Genomic DNA, 21,543 nt, shown 5'->3' on the forward strand with positions numbered 1-21,543 from the left:
GGGAGGCTTATTATTGGTTGCGGAGGATGTTTGAATGCAAGGAGTCTCAGGCAGCCCCCGCTCGGAAAAAAAAGTGTCTCTGATGACAACAAGGGAAGCAACTAAATAAATTCTGATTCCCACTGTACACAGGAGCTGATGGCTCCCGAGATAGATGCGGGGACTCCAGAACCCTCTGCGGAGTGAAGAGACTAAGCCGTGTCACATTTGAGCTGTGTTCTTAGCGGGAGGGGCAAGGGGAGGAGAAAAGCAACCAGGAGGAGGCGGAGCCTCCGCGCCAGCATCAGCTTAGTGGAGGCTGGAAAGGCTCTCCTCTTTCCCCTCCCCTGTTGCCTCCACCTGGCTCCTCCCCGTGTTCGCCAAGCTCCCCTCCCCCCTTCCCCAAGGACAATCTGCAAGGAAGACCGGGCGGAGGAGAGCCAAGACTGTAAGGCAAGAGGGGCCCTTGGGTAAAGAGCGAGGGGGAAAGCTGAGAGCGAGGTGGGAATGAACGTGCTGGGAGGAGGCGGTGGGGAGAACAGAAAGGAGCAGAAGGGAAAAAAAGAGGTGGCATGGCATCAGAAGCAGGAGCTGAGGCGGGGGATGGGTGAAGAATCCTAGCCCCTTCGCCCGGCTTGCACGCACTGCCCCTTTGCCTGGAAATCACGGATGGGTGGGTGGTGTTCGGACCTAGTGGCCCTCGGCTGCCCGACTCCTACCCTGGCACTCATCCAGTTCAAATCAGTGCACCTAGAATGCTGCCTCTCCAGTATTTCTCCCTCCCGCCTGCTTATCTCCGCACCTGTGATTTTATATATAGGTTTTAACATATCTGTTTCTACGTGTGTGTCACTGTTGATCTGTTTATTCATGAATCTGCTTGCATATCTGTGACTGGTGCCTCTATAACAATTTTAGAGATGCAGAAGAAGAATTTGAGCTGTATTTCGCCGGTCAGCACTCCTAACCTTCCCCGTTTATGATGAATTCTCTCCCTCACTGAAGCCTCTGTGGGTGGAAGATCCCTGTATGGGTTTCTGCCAGTGATGAGCTCCCAGAGTGACTGAGAAGAAAAAAACTCAGGGAAAAAGGGATCAGCATAGTACTCACATGTTTTGTTCTTTTCTTTCCAAAATTTTGCCTTCCTATTTGCAACCACTTAGTCTTTCTTTTTTTTTTGAGAACTGCAGAAATTTGCACAGGAACACTCTGGTTAAATAGGAGAGTGTTTCTATCTATGTGTGTTTGTATTCCTCTCACTGTTTGTCACTATCTGTTAAGTCCTATTTGTATCTGTATGTGTTAGAAGTAGAGGGAATATAGAGGTACATCTGTATCCAAGCATATTTTTAAAATTTTCTATATTTGTGTGCATTTCTTGTTGTTTGTCAGTTCACTAATGCTTTCGGTAAGAGTTTATTGAACTCCTGTTGTTATGTGCATAGACTTCTTTAGGCTTTGGTAGGCCGTGGGAGAGTTTAAAAAATGAACATGATCCACCCCCAAGGAGTTTTCAGTCTAGTTGGGGAAATGACTTTAGCAATCATTAGTCCAGGTGTCTGCAAACTTTTTCTGTTAAAGGCCAGATAGTAAATGTTTTAGGCTTTGCAGGCTATCGGGTCTCTGTCACAATAATCTCTTCCGCACAAAAGCAGCCATAGATAATATGCAAAAGAATGTGAGTGGTATGAGCACTGAAATCTGGATTTCATATAATTTACACATGTCATGGAATTGTTTTATCAACCACTTAAAATGGAAAAACTTTTCTTAGTTTGCTGCCATACAAAAACGTTAGAAGGGCTTGATTTGGCCCGTGAGCTGTAGTTTGCTGACTCCTTATCTAGTCCAACCTTTTCAGTAAGTAAGAAGCAATTAAACTATCACATAAAGTAGTAATTAAGGGCTAAGTGAATGATCTGGTTTCAGACAATATGTGATTAGAGGAGGTCCAGAAAGAAGCCCTTCTTGACCTGTGGTAATCAGCGAGGGCTTAATAGGTTTAACAGGGATGTGACTAGGACGGGCCTTAAATAATGGAGTAGGATACTGATCTGTGGAAAGAACCAGGGTGGCCTTCCGGACAAGTGATGCAGTGTGCACAGGCACAGAAGTGGGGAGGAACAAAGAAATGTTCAGGTGATAATGGAGCAGAGAATTCATGGGAGCAAAGGTTGAAACTCTAGGCAAGAGTTAGATCTTGGAAGTTTGAATGCCAGCCCCCCAAATCTGGGCTCATCTGTCAGCACTGATTATATGTAGCATGTCTGTGCATCTGTGTTTGTTAACAGCACTATGTGTGTTTCTGTATGTTTTTCTTCATGAGTGTCTCATTGCATGTATTTTATTGGCATGTGTGTGGATCTGTATGTGGATGTGGCCTATGTCTTTATCAGCAGCTACCCTGATTGCCCTGGGTTCACAGCAGAAACATGAGCTGTATTTAAAGGTCATCAGCTCCTGTTCATGTGAATGAATCCTCCCTCCACCGAGGCCTCAGGGGCCTATGACCTTCCCATGGAGGTTTATTTTGTGTCTCAAATAGAGTGGAGAAGGGAAGCACAAGCAGAGGGAGACCAGCTATTGTAGTAAGCAATTCAGGTGGAAGGAGGCAATGAGGACAGAAAGGAAGAGAAGGATAAGGGAAGATAATAAAAAGGAAGAATAATAGGGTTTGGTAACCTATTGATTCTGAGAGTAAAGAGGAGATAAATTTAAAAAATAACAGATTGTAGCCCAGATAACTGGGAGAGTGATGATTCCATTGGCATTTTTCTGGATACAAAAGTATGTCTTTTGTTTCCCTTTGAGAGAGATAAGCCCTAAAGACAAAAATATGAAGGTGTTCACATGTCATTTGTACGTATCTGTGTATATGTGGCAGTGATTTTGTGTTACTCTTCCCATTTGATAGTATTTAGTGTGAGGAACAAGGCCTGAAGATAAAGGATCAAGAGATGCTCAGGAGGCAGAGACCCTGAGAGGGATGGGAAAAGCTAGAGAAAGTCCCTAACCATTCCTGAGCCTGAACCATTATTTTGCCCAAGCTCCAATGTGCCTCTATGACCTCAAACTCCTGTTCTAACTTAGCCCAATTCCATCACACCCAACCCTAATCTTCACCATAACCCCCCCTACCCTTGCTTTTCTGCTTCCACTTTGCTAGTTTTCAGTGCCCCAAGCCTCATCTGATTCCTATCCTCTGCAACAGCCCTTCCCTTCATTAAAAGGGAGGAATCTTTGAGGCTAACTTAACTTGTTCCTATCTCATTTCTGTTCAGTCACCCACCCTTCTCCTTGACCTTAGCTCATTCTCCAAATAGGCTCCAATTGGGGTGGGAGGGATTAGCGAGGATTTTTGCAGTCTTGGGCTTGATTTCTGTGACATTTCAGCTTGTCACTCTGTGGGGTGTGGCTCTCTTCTGGAGGAAGTCCAAAGATCCTAGGCTGCAAAGCTTAGACTCAGTGCAGTGGGAGAGCCTGACTGAGGTGGCTGTAGCCAGTCTAACAGAGCCACCCCCCGAGCTCATAGCACCTTGATCCTGCTGTGTCTTAACTGGCCATTCTCTTGAATTCTAGAGTGGATCATGACCCATGAAGATCACCATGCAGCCAAAACCCTGGGGGTTGGCAAAGCCATCGCCGTGTTAACCTCCGGTGGCGATGCCCAAGGTAAGGAGGAGGCCCCAGCTTGGGGGGAGACAAAAGCCGTGGCTTGGAGGCTGCCTTGCATGTCCTCACTTCCGTAGCCTGTAGAACAGAACTATCCTCCTTAAGATCCTCCTGCTGTAGATTCACACTGGAATCTTGGGCTTCCCTAAAACTCTGTTAGGTCTAAGTCCACAAGTGCTTTTGGATTTCATTTGCTCTACTTTTATTTACTTAAGTCTCCATAAATCTTCTTTCCAAGTTTCTCTGAAGATTTGGGACCATTTGGTCCTTTGGTACCTAGAAAACTGGTGTTTTCTCAAGCAACATTGGAAAGAAATAGACTAAAGAGATAAAATTGTTGAGGGGGCAGTAGATGGATTCACTTCAAGTACGTTGGAAAGGATGGGGAAAGGAGGAGATTTGGCATTGGTATTTGGTGGGCCCTAGTGAATCTTCAGGTACCAGTTCTGATGTCTGCAGAGCTCCTGCACTGACCAGGGTCAGGTGCCTCACTCTTACAGCACAGTTCCTTCTACTAGGCACACTTCTGCATCATTCTGTCATTCTCTGGCCTTTCCTCCCCTTCCATTCCTTTAACCCTTGAACAGACGGGAACAGCAGCAGTTAATCAGTACATATCCAAGGGGGTGAGGCAGAAAGCAAAGCCAGAGAGAACCCGTCTCTGGGTTGAGTCCAAGAAACCTAGGAGCCAGAAATATCAGGTATATGGAAAGATGAAGTGGCAGATAGGGGATGTGGTGTTTTTTTCTCAATTATTTATTTATTTATACTGTTTTCCCTCTTTGATGTACGTTCTTGTATATCGTAATTTGTGATCTGTTGAAGAGAGGCAGAATTTCTTTGAAAGGGATACTAGGACATGGAGACTGTGATGAGGAAAAGAGAGAAAGAAGGGGATCTCAGCTAGCCTCCCCTTCCCTCTGCACCACTCTCCCTAGGCTTTCCTAGACTTTGTGTCAAGCACCCACTTTGTATAGTGCCCTGTCCTGTGTGTTGTGGAGAAGTTGATTTCCTTTGGGAACTTTAATGAGGAAAGATATCATACATTACTAGAATTCTTACATAAGGCACATAAATAAAAATAATCAAGTGTGTCTTAACCAAGTAGAATCCACTTACGTAATGAAATGATAGGCGTTGGTTGGATTAACCAGGGAAAACTTCATGAAAAAGATAGATTTCAAGAAACTGAACTCTTCATTTAAGTAAAGTGCTTAGAATAGTGCACGATGCAATAAATGCATTGCTAATTAAATAAAAGGTGAATTGTTGAGCATCTGCTGTGTGCCAAACAGGATGGTAGGCAGTAAGGCTACATCAGTGGAAAAGTCACACATCGTCTCTGCTCTTATGATCCTTCTTATTAGTATATTAGTTAAGCTAGAGTTTAAGTATATTTTAAACTAATGTTTATAATTGTGATATGTATTATGAACAGGAGAACGCTATAATGAGGAAACAGAGGAAGGAGGGCACAGAGGCCTGAGTTTAGGAATAGTAACCAGATTAGGAATGCAGAGCCCTCCTTGAGGCTGTAGAGACTGCTGACCTGGTTTCTGTTGCTTCTCTCTCCTCTCCTGGAAAGGATCCCATGCCAGTAATGAGTTCTTCAACAGGAACTCTGAGTGTTGATCCTAAAACCTTGGTAGGATGGCCTGTGGAATTGGATTGTCAGAGTAGGGGAAGTGAGAGCCTGCTAAAAAATCCAGATGAAGCACACAGAGTTATGCATTTATGAAAAAGTAGAGCTTCCTGGAGAGGGAAAGAGGTTAAAAAAAAAAAAAAAGGTCTAAGATTTAACGTGGGTCCAAGAGCAGCAGAGCCCTCCCAACTTCTGATCCTGAGCAGAGAGACCCTCTTATTCTAGAGATGCCCATCACCCACTTTAAGGGAAGGGTCATCTTCTGTGGAGGCAGGGGCTATTGATAAGCTCATTTCTGGAGGGCCCAACTGGACCAACGCCTATGGGATTCTGTGACAGGCACAGTGCACCCAGGGAAACACCCCACTGTGAATCCCCATAACATCACAGGTGCATGTCAGTAGGGACTGAGAGTGGTAGAGGATGGAATTCTAGGGAGGAAGGAAGCAAAACAGAGAACTCAAAGTAGAGCTGAGAGGTCCCAACTGAAAGAGCAGCTCAAATGCAGACGTGACCTTCCTGGAGATAGGTTTGAGGGGCCCTAGTTCTCACAGGGAAAGGGCACAGAAAGGTTTTTCCCTAGAGGCTGTGGGCCACATGGGAAAGTGAGTTTGGGCTCTGTAAGATCAAGAGGTGCCTCAGCTCTGTCATTCCCTGAACTTAGCAAGGCTAGTAACCTCTTAAAGTAGAAGAGTGGCCAGGAATCAGACATCCTGAACTCAGAAACTGGGCTGATTAGATACCAAATCCTAACTCCCTTTCCAGCCCAGAAGTGGTCCCAGTCCTCTTAAAACCATGCTACATTTGGCCTTATGAAGTCGGCATATTCTGCTGGAGAGGACCTCAGTCATCTACTCTATCCCTCTGTCTTCAGACAGGCAGTCCATTCCAAATGCATGTTTATCCTAGTTTTAAAGGTTTATAGGAACAGGATTCTATTCCCTCTCTGGATTGCTGTTGTAGGATTTACAATTTTAAATTGCATATCCACCAGAAAGTATAATTCACATCTAACAAACATTTGCTCCTCATGTCCTTTATTTTTTATTTAATGTTCAGTTAGGGTAGAAAGAAACTTTTCAGCAAAAAGGTAGTGACCAAGTCATACATTGTTTCTTCTTCTGTCTCATGTCGTAGAGACCCATCACCCATAGTTCTCCCTAAAGCCTCTTCCCAACAGACTGTAATTGGAGACTCCAAAGTATGTGCGTCTGATGCTCTCCAGAGCCCCTCCTGGCTGTACCCAGAGTACCCACTGGATGGTGCCTGTAATCTTATCCTTCATCTTGCTTCTAATAAGTCAGACAGCTGCTCATAGAGGGTTATTTAGGGCAACATGGAGCAGCCAAAGACTGGCCTGGGACCAGAAGAGGCCAGTGATGTTAAGTAGGAGAGCCCAAAGAATTGCTGGGGGGCTTCCCTGGTGGCGCAGTGGTTGAGAGTCCACCTGCCGATGCAGGGGACACGGGTTCATGCCCCTGTCCGGGAAGATCCCACATGCCGCGGAGCGGCTGGGCCCCTGAGCCATGGCCGCTGAGCCTGCGCGTCCAGAGCCTGTGCTCCGCAATGGGAGAGGCCACAGCAGTGAGAGACCCGCGTACCGCAAAAAAAAAAAAAAAAAAAAAAGAATTGCTGGGACTTTCTAGTGTAAGCTATCTATACAGCCCAGTCTGTGATTTCTAGGGAACTAGGGGTTTGAGACACAGGCACAGAGGCACAAAAGGGGTCCTAAAACTCCATTTCTAGGGAAACACTCAGATATCCAATTCAGAGGCAGAAAGGATGACCTCTGGAGGTTGATAGGTTGAAGTGAGAAGGCAGAGGGAGGAGGAGAAAAGAGAATCTTCTTATGGGATTTTTCTTCTGCCCGATGGATTTGGATATTTCCTGTCCACCATCTGTTGTTTGCTTTACACTTAAAACCTTTTAAGTGATTTGTTTTCCTTGAATGTTTTCTCCCCTACTCTTGCTCACCTCCGGAGCAGGAAACAGCATTCCAGCCTATATGTTTCAGAAGGTTTTTTCCTTACTTCTTAAGATTACAGATTTATACTCCGGGACTCCAGGTATCCAAAAGAGAATTCCATAGGCCTTGTGAAAGTCTGGAAAATAAATAAACAAACAATAGTTTCATATCTGTTCTGATCTTTTTAAGTTGAGTTTATTCATCTTTCCTAAAGCACTGATGGCTTTGTGTTGACTCTAACCTTTTCATATACACAGGCTTTTCCTAAAGCTTCTGAGAAGCCCCCTTCCTTTACAGATTTTTGTTTTGATTCGTTTACATCCTTCAGTTAGACTTCTAGACTTCATGGGGCTTTGCCCTAGTGATGTCATAAGTTTTCTTTTTTTTTTTAAACATCTTTATTGGAGTATAATTGCTTTACAATGGTGTGTTAGTTTCTGCTTTATAACAAAGTGAATCAGCTGTACATATACATATATCCCCATGTCTTCTCCCTCTTGCATCTCCCTCCCACCCTCCCTATCCCACACCACTAGGTGGTCCCAAGGACCAAGCTGATCTCCCTGTGCTATGTGGCTGCTTCCCACTAGCTATCGATTTTACGTTTGGTAGTGTATATATGTCCATGCCACTCTCTCACTTCATCCCAGCTTACCCTTCCCCCTCCCCATGTCCTCAAGTCCACTCTCTACGTCTGCATCTTTCCTGTCCTGCTCCTAGGTTCTTCAGAACCTTCTTTTTTTCTTTTTTAAGATTCCATATATATGTGCTAGCATACGGTATCTGTTTTTCTCTTTCTGACTTATTTCACTTTGTATGAGGTAAGTAAGTTTTGACATCAGTGCTCACCAATGACCTCTTGTTGGCAAGCCCAACCTTCTAGTCCTCACCTTAGATCAATTATCAGAAGCATTTGGCAATGTTCCCGCTTCTTGAAACTGCCTCCTTTGGCTTCCAAGACAGAGGTAAGTCCTGGTTCTCCTCTTGCCTTTCTTGCTGGTTAGTTTTCATCATGTTAGTTTTCGTTTTAGTTTAGTGTTAGTTGGTGTTAGTGTTAGTTTTCATCATGGAACTCCTCTTTCTCTGCCCATTCCTTCAATGTTGGTTTTCCTCAGCGTTCCATTCCTTGCCCTTTTCCCTTCTAATTTTACGTATTTTCTTGAGACAGTCTCTTCCAAGTCCACATCGATGTTCCACAAGAACTTCAAACTCAACAGATCCAAATATAAATATATCACCCCCACCCCTACCTTCCTGAACCAAAGCCTGCCTCTGCTCAGTTAACTGTACCACCGTTTTCCCCGTGGCCTAAGCCAGTCACGGGACATCTCCTCCTTCCTCTCCAACACCTTGAAATCTAATCACATGGCCGATTAGATGGAAGTCCTGTTGCTTCTGTTTCCTAGGCGTCTCTTGTCCAGTATCTCTGTTTTGTCCTAAATGCCACTCTCCCAGTCTAGGCCCTCATCGTTTTTGTCTAGGCTACCATCTAACCCTAGTGTCACCTCTTTCAGTCTGTCTTTCACGTTGCTGCCAGAGTGATCTTTCTGATACGTAAATCTCATGTCCCACCGCTCTCAAAGTTCTTCAAAGATTCTCTGTTGCTTGCAACTTTTTTTTTAAGGTTACAGACCCCTTTAGGAATCAAGTAAGGGACTTCCCTGGTGGTCCAGTGGTTAAGACTCCATGCTTCTACTGCAGGGGCTGCAGGTTTGATCCCAGGTCCGGCGGGGAACTAGGATCCCGCATGCTGTGCGATGCGGCCAAAAAAAAAAATCAAATGAAAGTTGTGGACCTTCTCCCAGAAGAAATGCCCGTGCCCACAAAGCTTTTCATATAGTTTCATGGGGTTCATGGATTCCCTGAAACTATCACCCATGGATCCCCAGTCAAGCCCTGGCCTTCAGAATAAAAGCCAGACTTCCTCACTGGGCACACAGGTGCCTGCCCATCTGTGTAGCTTCATCTCGCCATCATTTTACATTTTATTCTTTATAATACTGAATTTCCTAAGGTTATTTCTTGACCCTCACCTTTATTTGTGCTATTCCTCCTGTCTATAACACTCTTCCCAAATTCATCCACCTAGCAAAAAGATTTGAAAGGAAATTATCCTTTAGGCCTCAGCACAAATGCTGTCTTTTCTGTATCACCTTCCCTGGCTTCCTCCTGGCAGCGTAGATGTTCCTTTTCCTTGTCCCCCCTGCACTTTGTACAAATCCCCTCCATATGAATCCAATTTGGAATAACACTATAATTCTTCCCAAGTCTTGAGGACCATTCCTGAGTCCTTTATCTTTGTATCCCCAGACTCTCTATCATTCCATGATGCATACCCAGTGCCTACATAGTGTCAGGAACATGAGAGGTATTTAATAAATATTTGTTCAGTAAGTGAATGAACCTTCAATTTAATTTGGAGCTTGTCGCCATGTAATATCAACCTTTGTCAGCCTGCAAACAAACAAACCCAAAAAACAGACTTTCTGGTCTTTTTGATTCTATTTCATTCCAGATAGCTTTGGATAATGCAATAGTTTGTTATGGATTTTAGTCTGCTGCTGTAGATTTTTCCAGTTACTGACTTCTCTAGTGCTCACTGGTATATGATATTTCCCCAGGCAGGGTTAAGGACCATATGAATAGATTTTAGAGTGAAACAAAAATGTGTAATGTATACAGGGGTATCTGAGGGAGGGTGATTAAAGTGGTTTACAAGAAGCTGATCCATCACAGCATCACCTCCTCACATTACAAGGTAAGACAGGGTTACCAGGATCAAGACCCAGGAATGTCTCACCAGTGAGGCTGTGCTGAGCACAGTAAGCAGTGGCATTTTTTCTACTGTGGAGGTCTTCACAACCATGTGTTGTGTGTTGAGACAGGTCAGCTCCTTCCCATACTCTTGGGGGAGAGTTCTTGTCATTGAGTAGCTACTAGGAGAAGGATAGTACTCACATGGGAAAAGGAGGAAAGGCTCTCCTCTCTGTTTCAGCCCTAATTGTTTCTCCCAGTGGAAACAGAATAATTGGCAGCGTGATTTGTAAGTTCCTCATACACATGTTACACACAGGGTCACAGGAGAAGATCAGTGCGGGAGAAGGAGAGCATAGAGTCTCCACGGATTCTGTCTGCACACTTGGTCACAACCTCTTCTGGTAGTTTGGGAGCCAGAGAACCTCAGTGTGTGGTGCACACTGGAACATACACCAACTCAATGACACTAAAAAGCTGTGTGTGTATTTGGAGACTGGGAGAATCCGCCAGCCAGTAATTGTTGTGCTCAAGAACAGCTTGTGAATGGTCAGGTCACTAAGCCCCAGCGAGCCATGTCTTTGTCCTGAAAAACCTATACAAGCTGGATGCCTAGATTCAATGCAGAAGGCAAGGAAAAGCCTCGTACAGCCATTGGGATTAGCATGGAGGTCAGCAGTGTTGGTTGAGACATTTAGGATTTGGATTAAAAGCTGAGCTCATCCTAGCTCTGTGACCTCGACCTCTTTGAACTTCAGTTTCCAAATCTGTAAAATGGAGGCAACTCCAGAGCTGTGGATAGGATTAAATGAGTTTGCGATTGACAAGCATCTAGCAGCATCTAACCGCACAATAAGCATTCAAGATTATTATTCCCCAGATTGCCCTGGCAAGGAAAGGTCTTAGGAAAGATGGGGTTTTGGGGGGAGGGGAGAGGAATGGAGGTAACTTGTGCTATATTAACATTGAATGAAGTAATTCAGTGTTAGTGGGGAGGCCAGGAGAATTGGATGAGAGGTTTGTAGATTCAGAGAAAAGCCTTAGAAAAGGACTGTCTCAGATCTTAGGGTCCAGGGCCGCTTTTCTTAGGATAACCTCTCTCTGACTCTTTCCTCCTTGCAGGTATGAATGCTGCTGTCAGGGCTGTGGTTCGAGTTGGCATCTATACTGGTGCCCGTGTCTTCTTTGTCCATGAGGTTGGTTCTCTGCTCTGCTCCCCATTATTCTTTCTCTGGTTTCTCCTCCCCCTCCCCACCCTCTTTCCTTACCTCCCAGTTACGTTGCTGTGTCTGGTTAGTCTTGGTTCCCTGTCTTCACGAGTCACCCCTCCCCACTCGGGGCTCCAGTAATGACAGTGGGTCCCAGGGATCTGCAGGCTGGGTCCTCGTGTTGCCTGTTTGATTTAAATTAAGAAGTAGCTCTGTCCTCCCTTTACTTCCCCCAAGAGAAGAGAAGGTGAAATGAGTTAGTATTTCACAGCAAATTCAATACGTCCAGAGACGGAGCCCTAGGAGGGACAGAGCCCTAGAGTCCCACTGTGTTTCTGCAGTTTGCCTTACTTTCTGAGGTTCTACGTCCTCTTTGGTTCCCTCCTCTCCTTTTCCTCTCATCCTTTATCCACTCTTCTTTCCATAAGGTCTGTCTGCCTTTCTCCTCTCAAACGTTATAGTCTCTTATCTTTTCAAGTCACATTTATCTCCCTTGCTCCTTCCAACATACCCTTCTTTTCTTCCTCCATTGTTGGTTATCAAAACCATCTGTCATCTAGTTCCCCTGGGAGGAAATGGGATGAACCAAAAATAAGAGGAATCAAGATCAAATATTAGGAAGGGCATTCTGATGTTTAGAGAATGAGAGAAACTAGAAGAGGGTATTGAAAAAGCTGACGTCTCCTTCCTTGGACTGTGTTATTCTCAGGAGCACCTAGGCGTCATTAATGGGAGGTGGGATGGGTGACTTGATTCTCAGAGAACCTCTTCCCAGGGACTCTGTCTTAATCCTGGGAGTTTGGGGGAAGCCTAGCAGAGGCTGAATGGGTGTAATGTACCCCACAGGGTTATCAAGGCCTGGTGGATGGTGGAGATAACATCAGGGAAGCCACCTGGGAGAGTGTTTCGATGATGCTTCAGCTGGTATGTTCCAGAGGACTCCTGTCCCGTATTTGTCCTGTCCTTGTCTCACCCTCACTTGGACTGGGGCTCGTGGTTTCCTGAATTCCCTGCCATGTGGTTTGATGAGAAGGGATTCTGTGACCAGAGAGGGGCTATGTTTGTCCTTTACTTTTTACATTTGAAAACATCACCCTGGTTTCCTGGGGCGGGATGGAGGATTGAGGGTGTGATCACAGGACACTTTGCTCTTTATAGAAAGGTCAGAGGCAAGACTTGAGGAACTGGCACATAACAGGTCCTGCTCTGGGGTCACAGGGGAGGTCAGGCCCTGAAAATAACCTCACCAGAGGACTGGAGCCAGAGCCAGAGTAGAGCTGAAGTTTGCTAGTCCTCATGTGATGACGGTGAGGTGACCTGATACCAGACCTTTTAAGGAAGGAAGGAACCGAGAGAGCGTTTTAGAGTTTAAAGAAGAATCTAAGATGATTTTGATTGTATCCACAGCCCTTTTTGCTATGTTCTCTACGTCATTCTATACTCATCTTCTGATTTACTGAAAAATCTGCACATTACATTTGTATCCTCATTCTTTACCTCAATCCCCTTAAAAAAAATCCATGGGAAGAAATTTAATGAGGAGCACTTTGTGAAGGCTTTATACAGGCCGTGGTGCCCCATAAAGTGGTCTGAGAATGAGCCAGAATTCTCCATCAATACCCCCGAAATCATGGATGCCAGGAGTTCATAAGATTTATGAAAACCCTAAGTGTACTTTCCTCTCTTCGGGTATCTACAAGCTCCTGGGGATTTAGGGCTTTCCATATTCAGAGCTGTTTTTCCTGTGAATGGCTGGGTCTTGTGGCTCCTCCCACTAGCACACAGATCCCCAGGCGCAAAGGGAAAAGGATTAGCGGTGCCTTGTCCCTGTTGAAGTCACTGCTGCTGCTTCTTCTAAGATGAGAAAGATGGAGATAATTTCAGAAGCCTACAGATATGTGTGTATTCCTAGTTCTCTTTAGGACAGTCACAGTGACAAAGCCTTCAGTGGAATGGGCCCATCTTAGCAGTCTTCTAAGAAGTGTAGCAGAACATGGGAATGACCCTGTGATACTTCAGCCAGCACCATCTCACCTTCCTTTAGAAGGGGCCAGAAACAAAACAAAACAAAACAAAACAAAAACCAACTCAGTGAACTACAAGGAGGTTAAAAACAGGGAAAGCTATGGGTAGGCCCATGCAAACCAAGCTGAAAATTAAGATAAAGTGAACAATCTTGAATGCAGTCAAAGGAGATAGGCAAATGAAATAGAAACGTGTCTAAGGCAATCAAGACTCGCATGTCTTCTATTAATGGCTAAGCTTGTACAATTATGTACCCTCAGACAACAGAGTTAGACATCAGTATTCGTGACTCCGGAATTTGAAATTCATGTGAACTTCATTAATCCTTTTCATGAAGAATAAAACTTTAAAACCAGACACACACAAAAGAAGGGGCCAGTGACTCTTCAGGATGTCAGGGAACTTCCTAGGGAGCCACGTGATGATGCCAGCCCATCACCGTGTTGGGATAGGGCAGTCTTAGCATGTTGAGCCCAAATTTGGCCGTGTCACCTGGGGAGCTGACTCCCACCTCTTCCCCAAAGGGAGGCACGGTGATTGGAAGCGCCCGGTGCAAGGACTTTCGGGAACGAGAGGGCCGGCTCCGAGCTGCCCACAACCTGGTGAAGCGCGGGATCACCAACCTGTGCGTCATTGGGGGTGATGGCAGCCTCACCGGGGCCGACACCTTCCGCTCTGAGTGGAGTGACTTGTTGAGCGACCTCCAGAAATCAGGTGAGACGTTGCTCTCGTGAGTGTGGTTTCTGCGTATGGGCGCACACACCCGCCTTTCCCTCCCATGGAGGAAAATTGTTGCCCAGACACAGAGGGCCGTCTTTGCTCTCTTTTATCTGCCATTGGCTGCAGCCCCTTCCCTCTCCAGTCACCTGCTCCCTAGCATGCCAGGGACCTCACCCAGTGCCTCCTGCTTTGCTTCCCCTTGTCAGGTAAGATCACAGTGGAGGAGGCTGCCAAGTCCAGGTTCCTGAACATTGTGGGTCTGGTTGGCTCAATTGACAACGACTTTTGCGGCACTGACATGACCATCGGCACTGACTCTGCCCTGCACCGGATCACAGAGATTGTAGATGCCATCACCACTACCGCTCAGAGGTGAGGGCCCAGTGGGAGGGGGCGTGGGAGGATGGCGCTGGGACAGACCAACCAGCTGGGGACTAGAGAAGATGAAAGTGCTTGAGCTATGGTGACTACAGTGACCAGTTTTCTGGGACTAGAACATTGTTTTTAATTAAAATTATCCCTAGAGCACTGAATTGCACTGCTCTATAAATGCCATAAGACTTGCCTCTGGCCACTATCTACCACTGTCCAAATGTGTTGCTCTCAGGTCTTTACTACCTGTGGGGTCTCCTAAATGATTAAAAATGATTTGTCTAAATGATTTGTCTGCAGACTGAGACAAATCCAGGGAGCCCCAAACCTTTCCAACCATGTCACAGAGATAGTAGCGGCCATTACGCCACTGCTCAGAAGGGCAGGGACTCGGGGAGCAGTGCAGGAGAATGGGAGGGCGGGGGCGGGTGACAGTCTCCTGCAGGTTGATCCTGGAGGATTCGAGGTTAGTGGAGTCCTCCCTCCGCTGCTTTTCCCTTCGCTCCTTCCCTTCCCAGGCCCCCTCCTTCCCAGCAGGCACAGAGCCTCAGTACTGACACCTTTTTCTGTGGTGTTTTCTCAGGCCTGGGACACCCTGTGTCTAAAGTGTTTACCCTGGGTCTTCCAGGTGTCTCAGGAGACCTGCTAGAAAGCCCACAGCATAAATGCATCTCGCCGAGAGTTTCCTTGGCCTCAGTGTGGGTGGGGGCTTGGTCCTGGCCATAGGGCCACTGGGACTGTGCAAGCCCTATGTCTGTCTCTTACAGCCACCAGAGGACGTTTGTGTTAGAAGTGATGGGCCGGCACTGTGGGTAAGATCCCCCATCTTGACTTGTCTATGCCGTGGACCAGGCAATAGCCCTTTCCTCTTCCCCGGGGAGTCCAGGGAGGCCTCCTAGTGGTGGCAGATTGGAGGTGTACACACTCCTCTTGGGGTGGCTGCCTTTCCCCGGCTCCACCCAACCTCCCTTACATCCCACACATACACCTGTGAAAGAGCAGACAGCGCTCTGAGATGGGGAGCCGCTGTGGCAGGTGAGCGTGGATAGAAGGGCCTCTTCAGGGACAGAATCTCGCTGATTAGCGGAACCAGTGGGGCTCTTCCCCTCGCCCCAAGAATGAAACGGCGGCTCCTCAGACCTTTCAGCAGCTATGGGACTAGGGCCTTGTCAGGAATGGGAGAGGCTGTTGGTGGAGCGTAGCTCCTGGCGCAACGCTTCTGGCTCTTGTCTCAGATACCTGGCCCTTGTCACCTCTCTGTCCTGTGGGGCCGACTGGGTGTTTATTCCTGAGTGTCCACCAGATGATGACTGGGAGGAGCACCTGTGTCGCCGGCTCAGCGAGGTACTGGCGCCTTATTTCGCCCTTTGAAAACCCTCGCCCTGCTCTGCTGATCTCTTTCCTGTCCAGCAGTTTCTTAACACTGACCATTTTTTCCTTTGTTCTTGACCAGACAAGGAACCGTGGTTCTCGTCTCAACATCATCATTGTGGCTGAGGGTGCGATTGACAGGAACGGGAAACCAATCAGCTCAGAAGACATCAAAAATGTTAGTATGAATGGAGCCAAAGAGGCCTTGACGCCTTACCCACCCTGGCCCCACTGCCTGGTGGTTTCTGAGCCTCCCCTGAGTCCTGCACATGTCTCCTCAGGTTTCCTGCCCCCTGGTTTCCTCCCACCTAGGAATCATTACAAGATAAGAGGCTAAGTCATCCTTGGTTTATCTAGGTCCCTGCTTGTTTAGGGACCTTGACTTTAAGTCTAGGTCCTTGACTCTGTATCTCTCTCTGTCCCTCTCTTGATCCCTTCAGCTGGTGGTCAAGCGTCTGGGGTATGATACCCGGGTCACCGTCTTGGGGCATGTGCAGCGGGGTGGGACACCGTCGGCCTTCGACAGAATCCTGGTAAGTCGCGGGGCTCTGGGGCCCTCACACCGTGGAACCCTCAACCTGCTGTCCTTTCCCAGCAGGACAGTGCTTGACCAGCACAGGGGCTTCAACCATTGCTCATGCCACCCTGCCACCAGACTCTGGACTGCAGTGGCCCTTTACCCATTCCCATCTGCTCAAGAGTTCTCTTTTGTTGCAGAAAATGATGGGAAACAATATGCTCCCCTAAGGTCTGATATCTTAGAGCTTTGAGCATGAGTGAAAGTATTAAGATCTAACCTCAGATACTCAGTTTGTACCCTCTTATCCTACTTTCATCAGGAAGGGAATATTATTCAGCCCCGGTTATCCCCTTGATTACTATAGTGGATATGTTTCTCTGGAACCAGGTAGAGTCCTTGGGGTTCTAGTGGCAAAAGGATGAACAGTCATCAAGCTTTGGACAAAATCTGGGTCGGGAGGTAAAGCCCAGTGAGTTCTTGGCCACAGTCCTTAAATGCAGAACCCAACTCGTGATTTGGAAAGGGCCTTGAATGCCCAGGTTCTCTAGGCCAAGACTAGATGGGGAGGCTTGAACCAGACTGTCTCTGCTCCCTGCAGGGCAGCAGGATGGGTGTGGAAGCAGTGATGGCACTTTTGGAGGGGACCCCGGACACCCCAGCCTGTGTGGTGAGCCTCTCTGGTAACCAGGCTGTGCGCCTGCCCCTCATGGAGTGTGTCCAGGTGGTGAGTACTGACCCCACCCTGCCTTCCTGCCAGCCCCAAACCCATCTCTGAGCTAGAGCTAATGGGGAGAGAGAGCAGCTGCCGAGGCTACCAGGGCGGGGGCAGGTGGAGAGGTGGTGCAGCACAGGAAGAGGCGCGTGGGGAAGGCACACGATGGGCTTTGTGCAGGAGCTGTCACCTCTCTAACTAAGCCTCAGTTTTCCCATCCACCAGATGTTGCTAAAGAAGATGCGAAACTCTGCATCCTACCTAGTAATGAGACCCATGCAATCTCTCTCCAAACTTATTAAAAGCAGGGGAATACTATTAAGGTCTGGCTGGGTAGCTTATCCCTCTCTCTGATCTCTCCCTTGAACATGTTTCTCTGAACCAATATGAGGTTACTAAGAAACACTCACCTCGAGGGTGAGTATATGGACTGGAGAGAAGACATGTAAATGGTCTGGAAGATGCTGAGTGCTCAGGAAGTGGTGGCTCTAGTTACGGAGGAATCGCTCCTCTGATACCACAGGGCAGACGCTGCGGCTGGGAGCTCAGGTGTCCGGGTGATTCTCAGGGCTGGCTCTCCACCTCCTGGTTGCTTCTCTCTGAGACTTGGGAGTCCTAATGACCTACAGCCCAGACAAGCTCCAGCCTTGCCTGGAACCGTATCTCTAAAAGCCCCAGGCTGAAGCTGTGGCTCGCAGAGCAGAAAGCAGTAGTTGGGAAGCACATGGCAGGGATCAGCCTTTCCTCCTAACTGGTTATCTGCAGGATCGTCTTCATTTAGTCATTAGTTTAGAGGCTACTCTGAGGCTGGGGCCCTGGGTGTGGAATGGAGGAGGATGCTATCTTATCTGTGTGTACTCCTCCACTCTGCCCATCTTCGAATAAATAGAGCATAGAATCAGCCCTTTTCTTTTGCTGCTCATTACTCAGAAAATTAAGGAAAAACAAAGGTACTTCTTCTATGAAAGTTTGGGGGGCATAGAAAAGGTGGGGTACAGGATGGGCAGGATCCAATCACAAGCCCAGAGATGGGCAGGGTCTCAGTGTGGGATGGGAACCCAGCGCTGCAGAACTCTGCCCTGGAGTCTGACTGTTGCCGTGCTCCTCCCTCAGACCAAAGACGTGACCAAGGCCATGGATGAGAGGAGATTTGATGAAGCCGTGAAGCTGAGAGGCCGGTGAGGAAATGACCAGGAGCTCACTAGCTACAGAAATCAGATGCCAGAATGAAGCCAAAAATCGACTTAGCTCCAGATCCAAAATAGGAGCTTCTGCTTTTTCCTCTTCTTATTGTTTCTGCAACAGTTTCTTCTGATAATTAGTTGTGAGATGACCCAAGAGAGAGTTAGTTGTGAGATGACCAGGTGGCTCAGTTCACCCCAGGGATTCTCTCCCTGGCCTTAGCCTTTCATAGTCTGTTATTTCTATATGTGGACCCAGCTAGATCATAAGTTTCTCTAGGCGAGGGGGGAAGAGTGCTCAGGGAGTGTTTGGTGAGTTAGTGGCCTCTTTGCAGCCCTGCCCAATCCCTGCTCGGCCCCAGTTATGTCCTTAGAGGTTTGCCCTGTGGAACTTCACGCTGGGAGCAAAACTTCAGACCAGATCCCCTTGGCTGCTGGCCTTGGGGGATGGCCTGGAGACACCGCCCCTCTCTCTCTCTCTCTCTCTGTCTCTCTCTCTCTTTCTCTCTCTCTGTACTTTTTTAGGAGCTTCATGAACAACTGGGAGGTATACAAGCTTCTGGCTCATGTCAGAGCCCCAGTATCTAAGGTACTGGCAAGTTGCTCTCTCCCCTTATTCTCCCATTATGAAGTGCTACCCTTAATCCACACAGCCTACTTCTTTGCCTGCCTGTAATCTTCAGTGCTGAATCCTAGACCCCACTAAGATAATTTTCTCTCAGTCACCCCAGATATAAGCCCATGTTCTTAGAGTGTCCTGAAGGTCTCTAAGCCAAGACCCACATCCAGTTTAAGGCTGACAAGATAGCATGCAAGGAATGGGAAAGAAGCCTCATGTATTATTTTCTCTGGGCAAATCTGGAATAATCACACCTAAGCGCATTTGAGCCACCTCTTCCATTGGCGTAGTGGTTCTTAATATTTACCGTATACCAGAATTATCTGGGTTGCTTATTAAACATGCATATTCCCCTCCCTCAGAGGGGATGCAGATCAGGGGTAGGGTCAGGAATATGCAGATTTAACAAGCTCCCTGGGTGGATCTGATACAGCAGGTGGTCCAAGGATCTCACTTTGGGAAACACTGCTCTGGAGGGTCTCCTATTCATTTTGCAGTGATACCTGGGATCAGGGAGCACAGCTTTATTTATTGATCTGTGATGAAGACTTTTGCTTCCCTCGTGTGGGGGAGGGGACAGACTGTGCTGGCGTTCCCTGAGGGACGGGTGTGCTGTCAGGACCATAAGGGACTCAGAGTGTAGCTCCCCTCACTGACCTGTCCCCCCACCGCACTGCTGTCCCCTCTTTCCCCTTTCCCCCTCTGCTTCCTTCTCCAGAGCGGCTGTTACACAGTGGCCGTGATGAACGTGGGGGCCCCGGCCGCAGGCATGAATGCCGCTGTCCGCTCCACCGTGAGAATCGGTCTCATCCAGGGCAACCGAGTGCTGGTTGTACACGACGGCTTCGAGGGCCTGGCCAAGGGTCAGGTACAGGGATACAAGGAAGGAGGGTGCTTACTTTGGGGCCAAGGAGCAGTGGTGCAGAGGATAAGTGTAGTGGCTGACCTGCCTGTTCTCTTACCTTCCCCCATCCCTCACTGCCTTTTTCTCCTCTTGGGGTTCAAGCAGAAGTAGATACAGTAGTCCCCCCTTATCTGCTGGGGGCACATCCCCAGTGGATGCCTGAAACCACTATAGCACCAAACCCTAGGTACAGCTGATCCTGGAACAGCTCGGGTTTGAACTGCATGGGCCCACTTACATGCAGAATTTTTCATATTTTGGTGGGGGGGCATGCTGCACGGCTTGTGTGATCTTAGTTCCCTGACTTGAACCTGGGCCCACGGCAGTGACAGCACCAAGTCCTAACCACTGGACCGCCAGGGAAGTCCCCAGAACTTCTCAGTGGCAAATACTGCAGTACTCTATGATCGGGGGTTGGTTGGATCCATGAGTGCAGAGCGGTGGATGTGAGAGCTGACTGTCAAGTTACACGTGTACTTTTGACTATGCAGAGGGTTGGCACCCGACCCCCATGCTGTTCGGGGTCAGCTGTATACTATGTGTTTTTTCTGTACTAACGGGTGGGTGGTGTATACATTGTGGACACACCGGGCAAAGGGATGACCCACGTCTTGGGTGGGATGGTGCAAGATTTCATCACACCACTCAGAACAGCATGCAATTTAAAACCTGTGAATTGTTTATTTCTGGAATTTTCCATTTAATATTTTTGGACTGAGATTGACCACAGGTAACTGAAAGCTTGGCAAGTGGAATCACAGATAAAGGGGGACTACTGTATTTAATTTTAGGGCAGTGGGAACAGGCAGGAGCCGCTGAAATGAACCCTTTGCAAACAACGCGTCTTATTTAATTCTCTGTCCCAGAGTTCAGCACAGGGCCTGGCGTAATCTAAGGCGCTTAAGATTTGTGAACGAGCAGAAAGGGGAGGAAGTTGAGTGAGGTGGGAAAAGCTGGTGCCTGGCGTTCCTCTGTCCGGGCAGGTGGGTGTCGGGGCAGGGTCAGAGCTGAAGGAGTTGTGTCGCCACCATGCGGACCTGTGCGACCTTTCCCTACAGATCGAGGAGGCTGGCTGGAGCTATGTTGGGGGCTGGACTGGCCAAGGTGGTTCCAAACTTGGAACTAAAAGGTCAGTGCATTACAGGAGTGCCTCCTCCTCGTCGCCCTGAAAGGCGGGCCTTGGCCCGCGGGCGTCAGTTCATCCAGTCAGGCTCTGCCTGACCAGTGCTGTCTCTGGGTCCGCTCCCCGCAAGCTCACAGTTGCCTCATGAGGGCAGACGAGCCAATCCAGACATCTCTTAGCAGCTCTGGCAACTCAGCGCCCCAGCGTGTATCCTCAGACGGGGATGGGGGCACAAGTTAAGAAACTATAAACAAAGTGCCTTCTAACTCTAGCGTTTCTCTCCTTCAATTTTGCTGTCTCTTCCCCAAATTCTGTTCCCCAATCAACTAGAACTCTACCCAAGAAGAGCTTCGAACAGATCAGTGCCAACATCACCAAGTTCAACATTCAGGGCCTTGTCATCATCGGGGGCTTTGAGGTGAGTGCCCCCACCCCCATTTCTTCCTCCCCCCCCGCCCCCGCCCCCACCTTCCCTCTCCCCTCATTCCCACCCCCGCTGCTCTCATCTTCTCAGGCTTACACGGGGGGCCTAGAGCTGATGGAGGGCAGGAAGCACTATGACGAGCTCTGCATCCCGTTTGTGGTCATCCCTGCCACGGTCTCCAACAACGTGCCCGGCTCGGACTTCAGTGTGGGGGCCGACACGGCTCTCAACACCATCTGCATGGTGAGGGCCACCACTGCTTCCCAGCCTCTGGCCAGGACTGTAATCCCTGGAGCGAGTCTGGGCCTAGAAAGTGAGCCACTTGTTTTGTACCGACCAAGTGGCAGTGTT

At 48.0% G+C, this 21,543-nt stretch overlaps 1 protein-coding gene across 7 annotated transcripts in view; it reads left to right on the forward strand.

Annotated features, from left to right (window-relative positions):
* Positions 1-21,543, forward strand: part of PFKM (phosphofructokinase, muscle) — a 43,312-nt gene that overhangs the window by 17,428 nt on the left and 4,341 nt on the right. For 5 of the 7 annotated variants that reach the window (XM_082636774.1, XM_082636773.1, XM_082636768.1 and 2 more), the window contains 16 exons: positions 3,559-3,651; positions 11,136-11,209; positions 12,068-12,145; positions 13,771-13,960; positions 14,173-14,338; positions 15,106-15,150; positions 15,574-15,682; positions 15,792-15,887; positions 16,150-16,242; positions 16,828-16,953; positions 18,055-18,119; positions 18,648-18,711; positions 19,460-19,609; positions 20,704-20,774; positions 21,099-21,186; positions 21,283-21,435. In XM_082636774.1, the coding sequence (XP_082492900.1) occupies positions 3,567-3,651; positions 11,136-11,209; positions 12,068-12,145; positions 13,771-13,960; positions 14,173-14,338; positions 15,106-15,150; positions 15,574-15,682; positions 15,792-15,887; positions 16,150-16,242; positions 16,828-16,953; positions 18,055-18,119; positions 18,648-18,711; positions 19,460-19,609; positions 20,704-20,774; positions 21,099-21,186; positions 21,283-21,435 (1,653 nt within the window). In that variant the 5' untranslated portion in view covers positions 3,559-3,566. Of the gene's footprint in view, positions 1-353; positions 433-3,558; positions 3,652-11,135; positions 11,210-12,067; positions 12,146-13,770; positions 13,961-14,172; positions 14,339-15,105; positions 15,151-15,573; positions 15,683-15,791; positions 15,888-16,149; positions 16,243-16,827; positions 16,954-18,054; positions 18,120-18,647; positions 18,712-19,459; positions 19,610-20,703; positions 20,775-21,098; positions 21,187-21,282; positions 21,436-21,543 lie in introns of those variants that run through there. The other 2 variants (XM_082636770.1, XM_082636771.1) reach the window with 2 other exon arrangements.

Source organism: Mesoplodon mirus, assembly GCF_964341445.2.
Source record: "Mesoplodon mirus genome assembly, chromosome: 11".
NCBI lineage: Eukaryota > Metazoa > Chordata > Mammalia > Artiodactyla > Ziphiidae > Mesoplodon > Mesoplodon mirus.